At 53.6% G+C, this 14378-nt stretch overlaps 1 protein-coding gene across 11 annotated transcripts in view; it reads right to left on the bottom strand.

The window, feature by feature from the left end:
• Nucleotides 1-1828: 1828 nt before the first annotated feature.
• The window catches only part of JUP (junction plakoglobin), a 32632-nt gene continuing 20082 nt past the window's right edge, over nt 1829-14378 (bottom strand). For 7 of the 11 annotated variants that reach the window (XM_063629010.1, XM_063629012.1, XM_063629016.1 and 4 more), the window contains 9 exons: nt 12385-12529; nt 12175-12278; nt 10447-10785; nt 5937-6092; nt 5622-5741; nt 4864-5014; nt 4645-4766; nt 3394-3433; nt 1829-3114 (listed from right to left, as the gene is read on the bottom strand). In XM_063629010.1, the coding sequence (XP_063485080.1) occupies nt 2963-3114; nt 3394-3433; nt 4645-4766; nt 4864-5014; nt 5622-5741; nt 5937-6092; nt 10447-10785; nt 12175-12278; nt 12385-12529 (1329 nt within the window). In that variant the 3' untranslated portion in view covers nt 1829-2962. The remainder of the gene's footprint in view (nt 3115-3393; nt 3434-4644; nt 4767-4863; nt 5015-5621; nt 5742-5936; nt 6093-10446; nt 10786-12174; nt 12279-12384; nt 12530-14378) is intronic. The other 4 variants (XM_055256085.2, XM_063629011.1, XM_055256084.2 and 1 more) reach the window with 1 other exon arrangement.

Below are 14378 nucleotides of genomic sequence, written 5' to 3' on the forward strand. Positions count from 1 at the left end.
AGCCTCCCCTTTTCAGGAAGCCTCATCCACAGGGTCTTGTCCCAGGGAGCACCCCCTCCTCCCAGTATCAGGCCAGAGGTGATGTCATTATAAATAGCCCGGCGCCCTGTCCTATCCCTTGCTCTTTCCTATACATGCCCACACCTTTGTAAACTGTCCCCTTACCACAGTCTCAAATCACCCAATTCGAGTGTTTCCTGCCAGGGTCCTGAACACAGAGCACATATAAAGGGCATTGTTGGCTGGGGACGGTGGCTCACGCCTGTAATCCCAGTACTTTGAGAGGCTGAGGTGGGCAGAGAACCTGAGGTCAGGAGTTCGAGACCAGCCTGGCCAACATGGATAAACCCCATCTCTACTAAAAACACAGAAATTAGCTGGCCGGGCAGTGGCTCACACGTATAATCCCAGCACTTTGGGAGGCCGAGGTGGGCGGATCACGAGGTCAGGAGATCAAGACCATCCTGGCTAACACGGTGAAACCCTGTAGATCCAGCTACTCGGGAGGCTGAGGCAGGAGAATGGCGTGAACCTGGGAGGCGGAGGTTGCAGTGAGCCGAGATCGTGCCACTGCACTCCAGCGTGGGCGACAGAGCAAGACCCTGTCTAAAAAATAAATAAATAAAAAATTAGCCAGGTGTGGTGATGCACGCCTGTAGTCCCAGCTATTGGGGAGCCTGAGGCAGGATAATCACTTGAACCCAAGAGGTGGAGGTTGTAGTGGGCCGCGATGGTGCCACTGTACTCCAGCCTGGGAGATAAGAGTGAAACTCCTCTCAAAAAAAAAAAAAAACATGGGGCATTGTTAAAAGATTTTCAGATCTTCCGGAGCTCTGAAAACTCCGTCCCCTCCCTGCTGCCCCGACTCTAGTCGGCAGAGCTCAGCTCTGTGTCTCATCCCCTCGTGTCTGGACCTTACAGCCAGCCCCAATATCTCCAGCCCCAGCCCCAGCCCCATATCCCACCAATCCTCTGTGAAGGAGGCCATGGCCTCTCTCCACTGCCCTGAGCTCCAAGTGGAATAGAAAGAAGGCATCGGGCCCTGGGCAGGCACACAGGCACCACAGGTTCTCAGATTTGCTGGGTGCATTGTAACTAGCACCCCCTCAGAAAGGAGAATTTGGGGTTGTGGGCGGGGGAACTGTCACATGAGCTAAAGGACAGACCAACGTGATGGGTGAAATGACAGTTGTGCACGGGGCACCGTGGAGCACAGCAGGAGGGGCACCTGCTCATCCCTGCTGGGGGTGGAGGTCATGGAGCAAGCGTTCCTGGAGTCAGGTCTGAGCCAATCCCGGCAGGTGAACAGTGGAGGTACCCAGACAGTGGGAACAGCATGGACAAAGAACAGGAGGGGGCTGCTGGCTGTCACAGGCATGGCTGAGAGCAGAGTAGGTGGTGGGGGGAAGGAAAAGGGGAGGTGGGCAGGAGCTGGGTTGGGCCCACAGCTGACCAACAAGGGGCCTGGACTCAAAGCCATAAGCCTCGGGGAGCATTAGGCACAGGGACATCTGCCATATTCACTTTAAAGTCTGGACGGGAGGAGAGCCAGCCAAGAGCTTGCCTGTTTGAGAGAGAAACAAGGCCTGGCCTCCCGAAGTGAGGGACTCACCCCCATTCACCTCCTTCCCCGTCCTCGCCCTACAAGCGCATATTGGGTTAAATCCACTCCGGCTTCCCCAACACTCCTGGCTCCCCAGCTTGTCTCTTCTAGTCCTTCCCACATGCAAGGCAGCCCTGAGGACCCGCAGGACCCAGCCAAAGAGGGCGCCAGGCCGCTAGGGAAACACCTCAACTTTCCCACCCCACTCCCCTAAACAGCCTCCAATGCATCTGTGTTTTTATTTTCTTTGCTTTGGTCTATACAAAAAAAACCAATAACCAAAAACATAAAGCGATAATAATAAAACACTCTGCTGGGACCTCACCCAGTCCCCCACACCATGTGCGGGAGATGGGGGGGGTCTGAAACAGGAAGGGGAAGAGAAAGCCCCTCACCACACACCAGAGGGGTCAGCCAAGAGCACTTCTCGGGGTCAGCTAGGGCAGCTGTGTGGGTGGGACAGGGGTGTGAGGGAGCTGTCCCCAGAGCTCCCTGGGGAGTGAGGGGTGGGCAAAGCCAACTAAGCACCCTGGAGAGAGAAGCTGGCATCTTCTGGAGCGGGTGACTCACTCCATATCTCCTCCCCATCTCCCCTGGACGGTCCCTGAACTTTTCAAGAGAAGCTTTGGATTTTGGGGGTTTGGGTCTTGAACGTGGGCCCTGGAGATGCTGGGGGCTTAGGACAGTTGGTCAGTGGAGTTCAGTGAGAAAATCAGACCCAGAGAAGGAACCAAAGCCCTTCCGGGCCCAGGCAGCTGGAGACAGGAAGGCTGGAGGTTTGGGGGGGGTTGCTGGGGGAAAACAGAATGGGTGCTTGAGTCTGAAGCTTTAGTGGCCAGGGCCACAGGGGCAGGGAGGGGGTGTCAGGCCCTGGACCCATGCCCAGGACAGAAAAGCAGGAGCAGAACACTATCCCAAGAAAGACCCTACGGAGGACCTCTGGAGGCGCGGGGTGCAGCAGGAAGTTGCGCCCCAGCTTCCCCAGCTCAGGCACTTTTCTGTCTTGCCCCATCGCCTGCACGGAGAGCCTCTCAGATGAGGAACCGCACCTGTTAGGGGAGCGGGGACAGACAGGGGTCAGGGGCTCGGTGGACCTGCATCCCCAGAAGCTCAAGCCACTCCGTGTCACCTGCCCACCACCCCCAGAAGGGGACAGCAGGAATAGGCCTCCCCATCCCCACCAAAGACACAAGAAGAAGGCAGGCCAGGGCACACCGTGCTTGGGGAAGCTCAGCAGCAAAGGATCCCCCCAAAAAGGAGCGCAGATTTCAGCGGGGAGATGGGAGGGCCTCCAACAGAAGGACGTTCTAGAGAGGAGGAAAAGCCGGCAAAGAGGGGGCCGTACTGGGGCCAGGCCGTCTAGGCCAGCATGTGGTCTGCAGTGGGGTACGGGGGCCTGAGGCCGTCGCTGTAGGTGTCGATGGGGTAGTCTCCGTCCATGTCCATGTGCATCTCCAGCGGGTCAAGGGGCACATCGCTGGAGTACATGGGGCGGTAGGTGGCATCCATGTCTGGGGATGAAAAGTGGGGCTCAGTCCTAGGGTCTGCAAGCTACCCTGCAGGGGGCAGTTTGCACAGCCTTCAGCCACCTCCTCTACCCATGCCCACCCCTGGTGGGCCTGACCCCCTCCCCAGACCCCACACTAGGGCATCTAGACTGGGGTACATGTGGATGCCACACAGCAGTTGCCACTGGTCCTCTGGCCGCAGAGACATAATATTGCCCCCTCACATACACCCACACAGCCGCCCAGGATCTCCAGAGTCCTGAAGAGCCCGCACACACTTACCATCTCCGTAGGGCTCATTGATGGGAATCATGCTCTGGGCCTGAAAAAGGAGAGAGAAACATGGAGGAGAGGTTTGAAAATGCAGGCTCCGAGCTGGATCTCAGTTGGGGGGCAGGGAGAGATGCTTCTAAAAGAGGGGGCCAGGCTGGGTGCCATGGCTCACGCCTGTAATCCCAGCACTCTGGGAGACCGAGGCAGGCGGATCACTTGAGGTCAGGAGTTCCAGACCAGCCTGGCCAACATGGTGAAACCCTGTCTCTACTAAAAATACAAAAAAAATTAGCTGGGCGTGGTGGTGCATGCCTGTAATCCCAGCTACTTGGGAGGCTGAGGCAGGAGAATTGCTTGAACGGGGAGGCAGAGGATGCAGTGAGCCGAGATTACACCATTGCACTCCAGCCTGGGCGACAAGAGTGAGACTCTGTCTTGAAAAAAATAAAAAATAGGCCGGGCGCAGTGGCTCACGCCTGTAATCCCAGCACTTTGGGAGGCCAAGGCGGGCAGATCACAAGGTCAGGAGATCGAGACCATCCTGGCCAACATGGTGAAACCCCGTCTCTACCAAAAATACAAAAATTAGCTGGGTGTGGTAGTGTGCACCTGTAGTCCCAGTTACTCAGAAGGCTGAGGCAGGAGAATTGCTTGAAACCGGGAGGCGGAGGTTGCAGTGAGCCAAGATCATGCCACTGCACTCCAGCGTAGCGACAGAGCAAGACTCCATCTCAAAAATAAAAATAAAAATAAATAAATAAATAAATAAATAAAAGAGGGGGCCGGAGAAAAGCAAAGAGGCCTTGGAGGAATAGAGGATGATGAAATGGGGTCACCCAGTGCCCTGATGTACTCATGTCCTCGGTACTCCCCAGGGAGGAGGGTTCCCCATTCATGAAGCAGGGACTCCTGCCCAATTAGAGCAGCTCAGGGGAGGAGGCAGAGGACTCAAGAATGGGTGCAGGGCACTGCCCCACCCTGGAAAAGACCGCCCGTAGCCTATCCAGCACCTCCACGCAAATTAGGAAAAGGTACCCCCTCCTCAAACACTGTATACTCATTTGGGCAAAATAAAAATTGGCATTTTGTGGATATATGGTTCAACCCACTACTTCCATCTGCTAGGAATTGTTATAAATGATCCAATTACAAAATAAAAATCTGTAAAGTTGACAGTAGTAGGAGACCCCCAAAAGTGTTGCCCTTGGGCAGTGCACAACTTGTGTATCCAACTACTGCAGTCCAACCTAGGATACTCACAGCCTCCCAGGCAGCCGGGTCATGCTTGAAGAGGGAGTTGGTGAGCTCCACAGACACACGCTTCCGGTAATCTGGGTTCTTGTCCTCGGAGATGCGGAACAGGACAGCAGCAGCGTAGGTGGCTGGGCAGAGAGGAGAGGAAAAGCCAGGTTAAACGTCGGCCAGCCTCCATCATGGCTGGGGGAGTGGGACCCAGCCTCCTGCCCTCCCCCAGCTCACCAGTGCCCTCGTTGCGGGAGTGCAGCAACTCCATGAGTGGGGCCGAGGCCCCCTCTGCATCAATGGCATCAGCCGCCTCCTTGTCCTGGGCCAGCTCACACAGCACCCCGGCAGCCACGCGCTGGATGTTCTCCACCGACGAGTACAGGAGCTGGGGAGAGGGGACATGGGAAGCAGGGGAGAGGTGGAAAGGGGTGAGGCAGGCCGGACAACACACCCCACAGCCCTGCCCACCTCCACCCTGTAGCAATTCCATAGTGGAAAATGGGCCATCACTAGGGAGTAAGTGTTACTGCTTTAAACTGGGCTGAGCGTTGTTGATGAGCTACCTTGAAATTACCTGTGACTCTGCTTCATCTAACCATTGGAATCTAGTGTTAACGAGCTCACTGATATGAAAGATGTTAGACTCTTGTCTGTTATGGTACTTGCACATATTCTCCCAGTTTGCTGATTTTTTAAAAATGCTTTTTAAAGGTTCTTTCTGAAATACAGATGGTTTTCATGTTTATATGGTTGAATCTCAAGTTTTTTGTTTTGTTTTTTTTCCACTTGTGATCTCTTTCCTTGCTTTGAAGCTTAGAAAGCCATGCCCATGCAGGGGGTTGCTAAGTAGTCAATCTGGAGTGGCAACTTTCCTCCAAACTCCTCCAAAGACCTCTTGATGCCTGGTCCAGGCCTCCCAAATCTGGGACTCCTAACCTTGCCCTCTAAGCAGTGGTCGGGGGACCTCTCCTGCCCACCTGCCCCAGACTCACCTGCACAAATAGGGGAATGGTGTTGAGCCGGAAGATCTCCATGCGGTTCATGGGGTCCCGGGCGAGGATGTGCAGGGCTCCGGTGCAGCCCTCCACAATCTCCTCCATCCTCACACCATCCTGCGTGAGACGAGGCAGGGGGCATGGGACAGGTGCCTTGGACATGGCCACAAGTCCTCCCCATGACAGCCGAATGAACTTCACAGGCTCTTGGAATTGGCATCAGTTGCAACTGACCTCCCATTCACACACACACCCACAGAGGACACCCTGACCCCCCAGGAAGGCTGTCACAGGCACCACCAGCTCACATACCGTGTAGGGCTGCTGTGTGCCTGCAGCTACATGGCGCTGGGCATCCTGGTGGGCCTTGACCAGCAGTTGGACGAGGCGGGGGATGACCGCTGCCTCCTGCAGTGGGGCATGGTTGGCTGGGCACAGGGCCAGATTCCTGATCAAGCCGATGGTTGCCTGGCAAAAAAAGGGGCAGTGATCAGGGGCACTTCTTGGACATCTGAAGGATCCCAGCTTCCCAGCTTCAGGTATCCCCTCCCTCCTTCACTTCTTCTGTCCCCGAGGCCAGACATAGACATACTGGAAAATATCCAGAGAAGGAGACCATCCCAGCCTTGTCACTTAATCCACAGGATCTGGGGGTGCTCATGGCTAATTCTTTTTTTTTTGTTTGTTTTTGAGACAGAGTTTCGCTCTTGTCACCCAGGCTGGAGTGCAGTGGTACAATCTCACCTCACTACAACCTCCACCTCCTGGGTTCAAGTGATTCTCCTGCCTCAGCCTCTTGAGTAGCTGCGATTACAGGTGCCCGCCACCATGCCCAGCTAATTTTTTGTATTTTTAGAGAGACAGGGTTTCGCCATGTTGGGCAGGCTGGTCTCGAACTCCTGACCTCAGGTGATCTGCCTGCCTCAGCCTTCTAAAGTGCTGGGATTACAGGTGTGGGCTACCGCGCCCAGCTGCTCATGGCTAATTCTAATAGCCCTTGCTAAAATGACACCCCATTCCAGAACATCCTGCCAGCCCCATGCCTGGACCCTCACCCTGTCCCCTCTTTCTTAACCACCCCCCTACAGACATCATCATGCTTGCTTTTCTGATAGTTCCCCAAGCCTGATTCTCAGGAAGTCTTTGCTCTAGGTGGCCCCAAAGCCTCCTGCTGGGTGGTGCTCACATTGTCATTAATCCCCAGCAGGGCAGCTCTGGAAAGAGGTGTCCTGAGATCTCCTCCCCAGGGTCCTTGACTCACAGGAGCCCCTCTGGCCTCCCAGAGCCTCTCAAGGTGTCATCTACTTCATCCTCAAAACAAGACGCCAGGAGGGCAGGGATGAAAATCATGTGAGATGGGGACGTGAGCACAGGGCAAATGACTTGCCAAAGTCACTTGCCACTTAGCTGCTGGGTTAGGATGCAAAGTCCCACCTCAGGTTTGCAGCAGGGACCAAGCATCAAGGAGGGGTCACAATGATATTTTTTTTCTAAACATGGATTTTCTTTTTTTAATTCAATGTATAGGCCGGGTACAGTGGCTCACATCTGTAATCCTAGCACTTTGGGAGGCCAAGGCAGGCAGATCACTTTAGGTCAGGAGTTCGAGACCAGCCTGGCCAACATGGTGAAATCACGTCTTTACTAAAAATATAGAAATTAGCCAGAAATTGCTTGAACCTGGGAGGCAGAGGTTGCAGTGAGCTGAGATCATGCCACTGCACTCCAGCCTCGGCAACAGAGCAAGAATCCGTCTCAAAAATAATAATAATAAATAATAATAATTCAATGTATAGAATCACTTAGAGTCATTCTTATCTGCACTTTTTTTTTTTTTTTGAGATGGAGTCTCGCTCTGTCGCCCAGACAGGAGTACACTGGCGTGATCTTGGCTCACTGCAAGCTCCGCCTCCCGGGTTCACACCATTCTCCTGCCTCAGCCTCCCGAGTAGCTGGGACCACAGGCACCCGCCACCACGCCCAGCTAATTTCTTTTTTTTTTTTTTTTTTTCTTTTTTTTTTTGAGACGGAGTCTTTCTCTGTCCCCCAGGCTGGAGTGCAGTGGCGCGATCTCGGCTCACCACAACCTCCACCTCCTGGGTTCACGCCATTCTCCCGCCTCAGCCTCCCGAGTAGCTGGGACCACAGGCGCCCGCCAACACGCCCGGCTAATTTTTTGTATTTTTTAGTAGAGACGGGGTTTCACCGTGTTAGCCAGGATGGTCTCGATCTCCTGACCTCGTGATCCACCCGCCTCGGCCTCCCAAAGTGCTGGGATTACAGGCTTGAGCCACCGCGCCTGGCTATGTTTTTTGTTTTTGTTTTCCAAGACAGAGTCTCTCTCTGTCACCCAGGCTGGAGGGCAATGAGCAATCTCAGCTCACTGCAACCTCTGCCTTCCGGGTTCAAGTAATTCTTCTGCCTCAGCCTTCTGAGTAGCTGAGATTACAGGCATGCCACCATGGCCAGCTAATTTTTGTGGAGGTGGGGACTTACCATGTTGGCCAGGCTGGTCTCGAACTCCTGACTTCAGGTAATCCTCCCGCCTTGGCCTCCCAAAGTGCTGGGATTACAGGCGTGAGCCACTGCGCCTAGCTTGTCTGTACTATTAAATTGTCTTAAATGTAGCTAGCAGATGCCCCTGCCAGCTGGCTCCTGTGCCCATTGACAAGACCCTCATCTATCGTAGCTTCCTCACTCTCTGGCATAAGATGCCACCTTGCCTTTGGCTGCCTTCCTTGTCTCTACACATAGATATATACACACACAAACGCCTTCCTCCATAACTCTGTCCCTTGGGTCTGCCCACCCCCTGACCCACTCTCACTTCCTCCACCTGACAGGGAAGTGACACACATCTCTCTTCCACCTGGGTAGCCTCAAGAAGACCCCACTCCTTCACACACCCAACTCCCTATGGGAGAGGCTAAGCGTCCCCCAGAATCCTCTCTGCCTTGTGTCTCTGTAGTGGCTCTCCTGATTTTCAGCAGGACACACGGCCATCTGGCTGGTGATCACATTTCCTAACCTCCTTGCACCTTGATGTGGCCAAATGACCAAGTTCTGGGGTGTGAGCAGGAGTGATGTGTGCCACGTTCTGGTGGCCGCTAGCCATCCCCAGTTCTCAGGGCTAGAACGCATCCACGGGGATGATACAGTCCACTCATTCGTGTGAGGACAACCCTCTCGTCTACACCCAGTGGCATAAGAAATGTGCTCCATGGCCAGGCACGGTGGCTCACGCCTGTAATCCCAGCACTTTGGGAGGCCGAGGCGGGCGGATCACGAGGTCAGGAGATCGAGACCATCCTGGCTAACACAGTGAAACCCCGTCTCTACTAAAAATACAAAAAATTAGGCCGGGCACGGTGGCTCACGCTTGTAATCCCAGCACTTTGGGAGGCCGAGGCGGGTGGATCATGAGGCCAGGAGATCGAGACTACGGTGAAACCCCGTCTCTACTAAAAATACAAAAAATTAGCCAGGCGTGGTGGCGGGCGCCTGTAGTCCCAGCTACTCGGAGAGGCTGAGGCAGGAGAATGGCGTGAACCCGGGAGGCGGAGCTTGCAGTGAGCCGAGATTGTGCCACTGCACTCCAGCCTGGGCGACAGAGCGAGACTTTGTCTCAAAAAAAAAAAAAAAAAAAAAAAAAAATGAAATGTGCTCCATGGACCAGTAGCAGCAACTGCGAGCTTGTTAGAAATACAGAATTGGGCTGGGCGCAGTGGCTCATGCCTGTAATCCTAGCACTTTGGGAGGCCAAGGTGGGTGGATCACCTGAAGTCAGGAGTTCGAGACCAGCCTAACCAACATAGAGAAATCTCGTCTCTACTAAAAAATACAAAATTAGCCAGGCATGGTGGCGCATGCCTGTAGTCCCAGCTACTTGGGAGGCTGAAGCAGGAGAATCGCTTGAACCCGGGAGGTAGAGGTTGCGGTGAGCCGAGATCGCGGCATTGCACTCCAGCCTGGGCAATAAGAGCAAAACTCCGTCTCAAAAAAAAAAAAAAAAAAGAGTAATACAGAAGCGGCCGGGCCCGGTGTCTCACACCTGTAATCCCCGCACTTTGGGACGACGAGGCTGGTGGATCACTTGAGTTCAGGAGTTCAAGACCAGTCTGAGCAACATGGCGAAATCCCATCTCTACTAAAAACACAAAAATTATCCGGATGTGGTGGCGTGTACCTGTAATTCCAACTACTCAGGAGGCCAAGGCAGGAGAATCACTTGAACCCAGGAAGCAGAGGTTTTAAGACACGGGTTCTTGCTCTGTCACCCAGGCTGGAGTGCACTGATGCGATCATAGCTCACTGTAACCTCCAACTCCTGTGCTCAAGCGATCCTCCCACCTAAGCCTCCCCTCTCCAGTAGCTGGGACTACAGGCGTGCACCACCACACCTGGCTAATTTTTGTTGTTGTTGTCGAGACAGGTCTTGCTATGTTGTCCAGGCTGGTCTCAAATTCCTGGCCTCAAGCAATCCTCCTACCTTGGCCTCCCAAAGTGTTGGGATTACAGGCACGAGCCACCATGCCTGGCCCTGGAACCTGCAGTTTAATGAAATCGCCCAGGATACTCGTGTGCATTTTGAACTCTGAGCTCTGCCCTAGGGGCTGGTGGAGCTACAAGATAGAAATCCCAGTTCTGGAATTTTGGAGCAGAGCCATTGTTGAGGTCTAAACTATTACACAAGAGAGAAATACATTTCTGTCTTATTCGAGCCACTGTATTTAGGGCTTCTTTGCTACAGCAGCTTTGCCTATACCAATACAGCACCTAAGCCTGCTGCAGGGAGCTCCTTCCCCTCGCCTAACAGCAATACCTTGACCAGTGGCCACTGGTTGGGCTGGTTGAGCAGCTTCACGATGGCCGGGATGCCATAGTTCAGACGCACAGAGTTCTGGGCCATCTCAGCCTCAGGGTGGCGGCTAGTGAGGTGGCGCAGGGTGCAGACAGCAGGCTCCGTGATGTCGTCCTTGTCACCAGCACGCAGGATGGCATGGATGAGAGCCTCCACACCGCTGTTCTGTGTCACCAGCGTCTTGTTCTTGCTGTTGTTGCATGTCAGGTTAGAGAGTGTGCCTGTGGCACAGGTGAGAACGTTGACGTCATCCACGCTCAGCTGGTTCACCAGAATCTTCAGCACACTCTCCAGGCCCTCCTGGAGGGTAAGGAAGGGATGGGGGAGTCAGGGAGCAGCCAACTCCAAGGAGCCTTCTGGAATATGCCCAAGGGGAGTGGGATGACCTAAAGGGGTCAGCCCTGCCTGTGTGTGCCTGGGAACTTTCATCCCCATGACCCGCCACACCCTGTGAGAGGGCTTTACTATCCTGTGGTGCAAGTGAGGCAATGAGGCTCAGAGAGGTTGGGGAACTTGCCAACAGAAACACAGCTAGTGGCTGGATCTGAACCCAGGCTTGGCTCTAAGCCCCACATCTCTTCCCTCCAAACCATTAGCCTCTCCCTGGGGCCCTCAGACCCAGGCAGAATCCTCCTCAGGCCAAAGTACGGTGGCCAAGGGAGGCCTCGAGACCAGGAGGCAATTGTTGAGGGGGCCGCATGCTTCAGTGGCCCAGCTGAGCCACGTCTACTCGCTTGTCACCTTTCTGGGCCTTCACTGCTACCCACCACCCTGGGGCCCTGAGCCAAATCCACTTCCAGTAAAATCACTAACTCAGACATCTATCTATCTCACTTCTCCCAGGGAGACACGTGGGCCTTGTGGTGGGACAGAAAAACCCCAGCTTTGGGGACGGACAGTCCTGGGTTCAAATCCCAGTTCTGCCATTTACTACCTGTGACCATGGCCATTAGCTCCCCGAGCCTCAGTGTCTTCATCTAACCCACAGGGTCCCACACTCTAACCCCAGGTTGAACAAGCTAATGTCCACAAATGCCACGCAGAGGGCCAGCACAGGGTGGGCACTTGATAAACAGCATATTGCTGGGGGAGGCCTGGGGAGTGGTTGTTGGAAGGAGGCACAGGGCACTTGCCCTGGAGCTGCATTTTTCCTTAAATTGTATTTTCAGTCATAGGGGCCTGTCTCTTGGTACACTATTGCTCCAGCCCAGGGCCCAGGTCAAAACTGTTCTTTTGCTGGATGTGGTGGTTCACGCCTGTAATCCCAGCACTTTGGGAGGCCAAGGCGGGTGGATCACCTGAGGTCAGGAGTTCAAGACCAGCCTGCCCAACATGGTGAAACCCTGTCTCTAAATAAAAATACAAAAATTAGCCAGACATGATGGCAGGTGCCTGTAGTCCCACCTACTCGGGAGGCTGAGGCAGGAGAATTGCTTGAGCCCAGGAGGCGGAGCTTGCAGTGAGCCGAGATTGCACCACTGCACTCCAGCCTAGGTAACAGAGTGAGACTCCGTCAAAAAAAAAACAAAAGAGAGAAATGAGGGTCTTCAAGGCATTTCCAGCCTCAGCCACAAGGAAGAGAGATTTAGAGCCCCCAGTCCTCCCACAGTACCTAAGGTCAGATGCCCAGACAGGAGGCTGGATGGGGCAGCTGAAGAGGTCAACCCCAGGCCCAGACACCTCCCTCACCTGCTTGGTGGCCACGTCCGAGAGGTTGCGCAGGGTCCACAGGCAGTTCTGCACCAGGCGGGGGCTGTTGCTGGTCAGGTGCTTGCCCAGGGCCTGCATCCCACCTGGGGCAGGGATAGGGGTGCCATCAGCCACGGGGAGCATGGCTGACTGAGCCTGGCAGCTGGGCAGAGCTCCCACCCCAGTCGCCCTCAAGGCCATCATACTCACCAGCCTCCACAATGGCAGGCTTATTGCTGGGACACACGGACAGCACCTTGAGCACACGACTGGTGGTCCAGAGCAGCTTCTCATAACTGTAGTTACGCATGATCTGCACGAGGGCCTGGGGCCCACCATTGGCCAGGATGATCAGCTATGGGTAAAGAGGGAATGAATGTGAGACGGACGGGGAATATGACAGGAACAAGGAAGCACGGGGCAGGAGACAACTGTCATTACTAAGCTTCAGCTAAAGCACTAATTGTTTGTTTGTTTTTTTTAATGTATTTTTTTCTTTTTATAAAGATAGGGGTCTCGCTATGCTGCCCAGGCTGGTCTTGAACTCCTGGCCTCAAGTGATCCTCACACCTCAGCCTCCCAAAGTGCTGGGATTACAGATGTGAGCCACCACACCCAGCCAAACACCCCAATAAGTTTTTTTTTTTTTTTTTTTTTTTTTTTTGAGATAGAGTCTCGCTCTGTCACCCAGGCTGGAGTGCAGTGGCACGATCTCAGGTCACTACAACCTCTGCCTCCCGGGTTCAAGCAATTCTCATGCCTCAGCCTCTCAAGTAGCTGGGATTACAGGCGTGTGCCATCACGCCCGGCTAATTTCTGTATTTTTTGGTAGAGACAGGGTTTCACTATGTTGGCCAGGCTGGTTTCAAACTCCTGACCTCAGGCAATTCACCCGCCTCTGCCTCCCAAAGTGCTGGGATTACAGGCGTGAGCCACCACACCCCAGCCCACCCCAATAGTTTCATGACTGTTATGTAAGCCAAAATTTTGAAAAAAGGGTAGTACCCAGTGCTGACAAGTATGTGACAAAACTGTATGCACACCCATTACCAGTTATGGCACTGGAAATTAATCCAATCCTTCCGGAAATCAATCTGGCCATTTGGGTAAAAGCTTAGAAGTGTTAAAAATTGATGAGAATTTTTTCTGCTCTTTGACAAAGGCTAGACATTCGTTACAGCATTGTTTATAAAGATGGAATAGGAGCAATCTAAATACCCTCCCTCAGAATAAAGCCTAAGGTCTCCACTTAATGAAATGCTATCTATAGGCTGGGTATGGTGGCTCATGACTTTAATCCCAGCATTTCAGAGGCTGAGGCAGGAGGATTCCTTGAGGGTAGCCTGGGCAACAGAGCAAGACCCCATCCCCACAAAAAATTTAAAACTTAGCCCGGGTGGGCCAGGCGCGGTGGCTCACGCCTGTAATCCCAGCACTTTGGGAGGCCGAGGCGGGCGGATCACGAGGTCAGGAGATCGAGACTATCCTGGTGAACACAGTGAAACTGTCTCTACTAAAAATACAAAAAATTAGCCAGGCGTGGTGGCAGGCGCCTGTAGTCCCAGCTACTCGGGAGGCTGAGGCAGGAGAATGGCGTGAACCCAGGAGGCGGAGCTTGCAGTGAGCCAAGATCGCGCCACTGCACTCCAGCCTGGGCGACAGAGCGAGACTCCATCTCAAAAAAAAAAAAAAAAAAAAAAGAAACTTAGCCGGGGTGCTAATTAGCTCAGTGGTACGTTCCCATAGTCCTAGCTATCAGGAAGGCTAAGGTGGGAGGAATGCTTGAGCTCAGGAGTCTGAGGTTGCAGTGAGCTAGGATCACGCCACTGCACTCTAGCCTGGGTAACACAGTGAGACCCTGTCTCAAAAAAGAAAGAAAAGGAAGGAATGGGAAGGAAGCAAGAAAGAGAGGAAGAGAGGGAAAGGAAAAGGAAAAGGGAAAGGGGAAAGGAAAGGCAATCTGTCATTATTAGAGGGTGGTTTTGAGGACAATATCGCAAAAAAAAATTTTTTTTAAACATCATACAGGCCAGGCACAGTGGCTCACACCTGTAATCCTGACAATTTGGGAGGCCAAGGCAGGCAGATCACTTGAGGCCCAGGAGTTTGAGACCAGCCTGGGCAACACGGAGAAATCCCATCTCTATAAAAAATCAGTTGGGGGTGGGGCATGGTGTCTCATGCCTGTAATCCCAGCACTTTGT

Source organism: Symphalangus syndactylus, chromosome 20, assembly GCF_028878055.3.
Source record: "Symphalangus syndactylus isolate Jambi chromosome 20, NHGRI_mSymSyn1-v2.1_pri, whole genome shotgun sequence".
Taxonomy (NCBI): Eukaryota; Metazoa; Chordata; class Mammalia; order Primates; family Hylobatidae; genus Symphalangus; species Symphalangus syndactylus.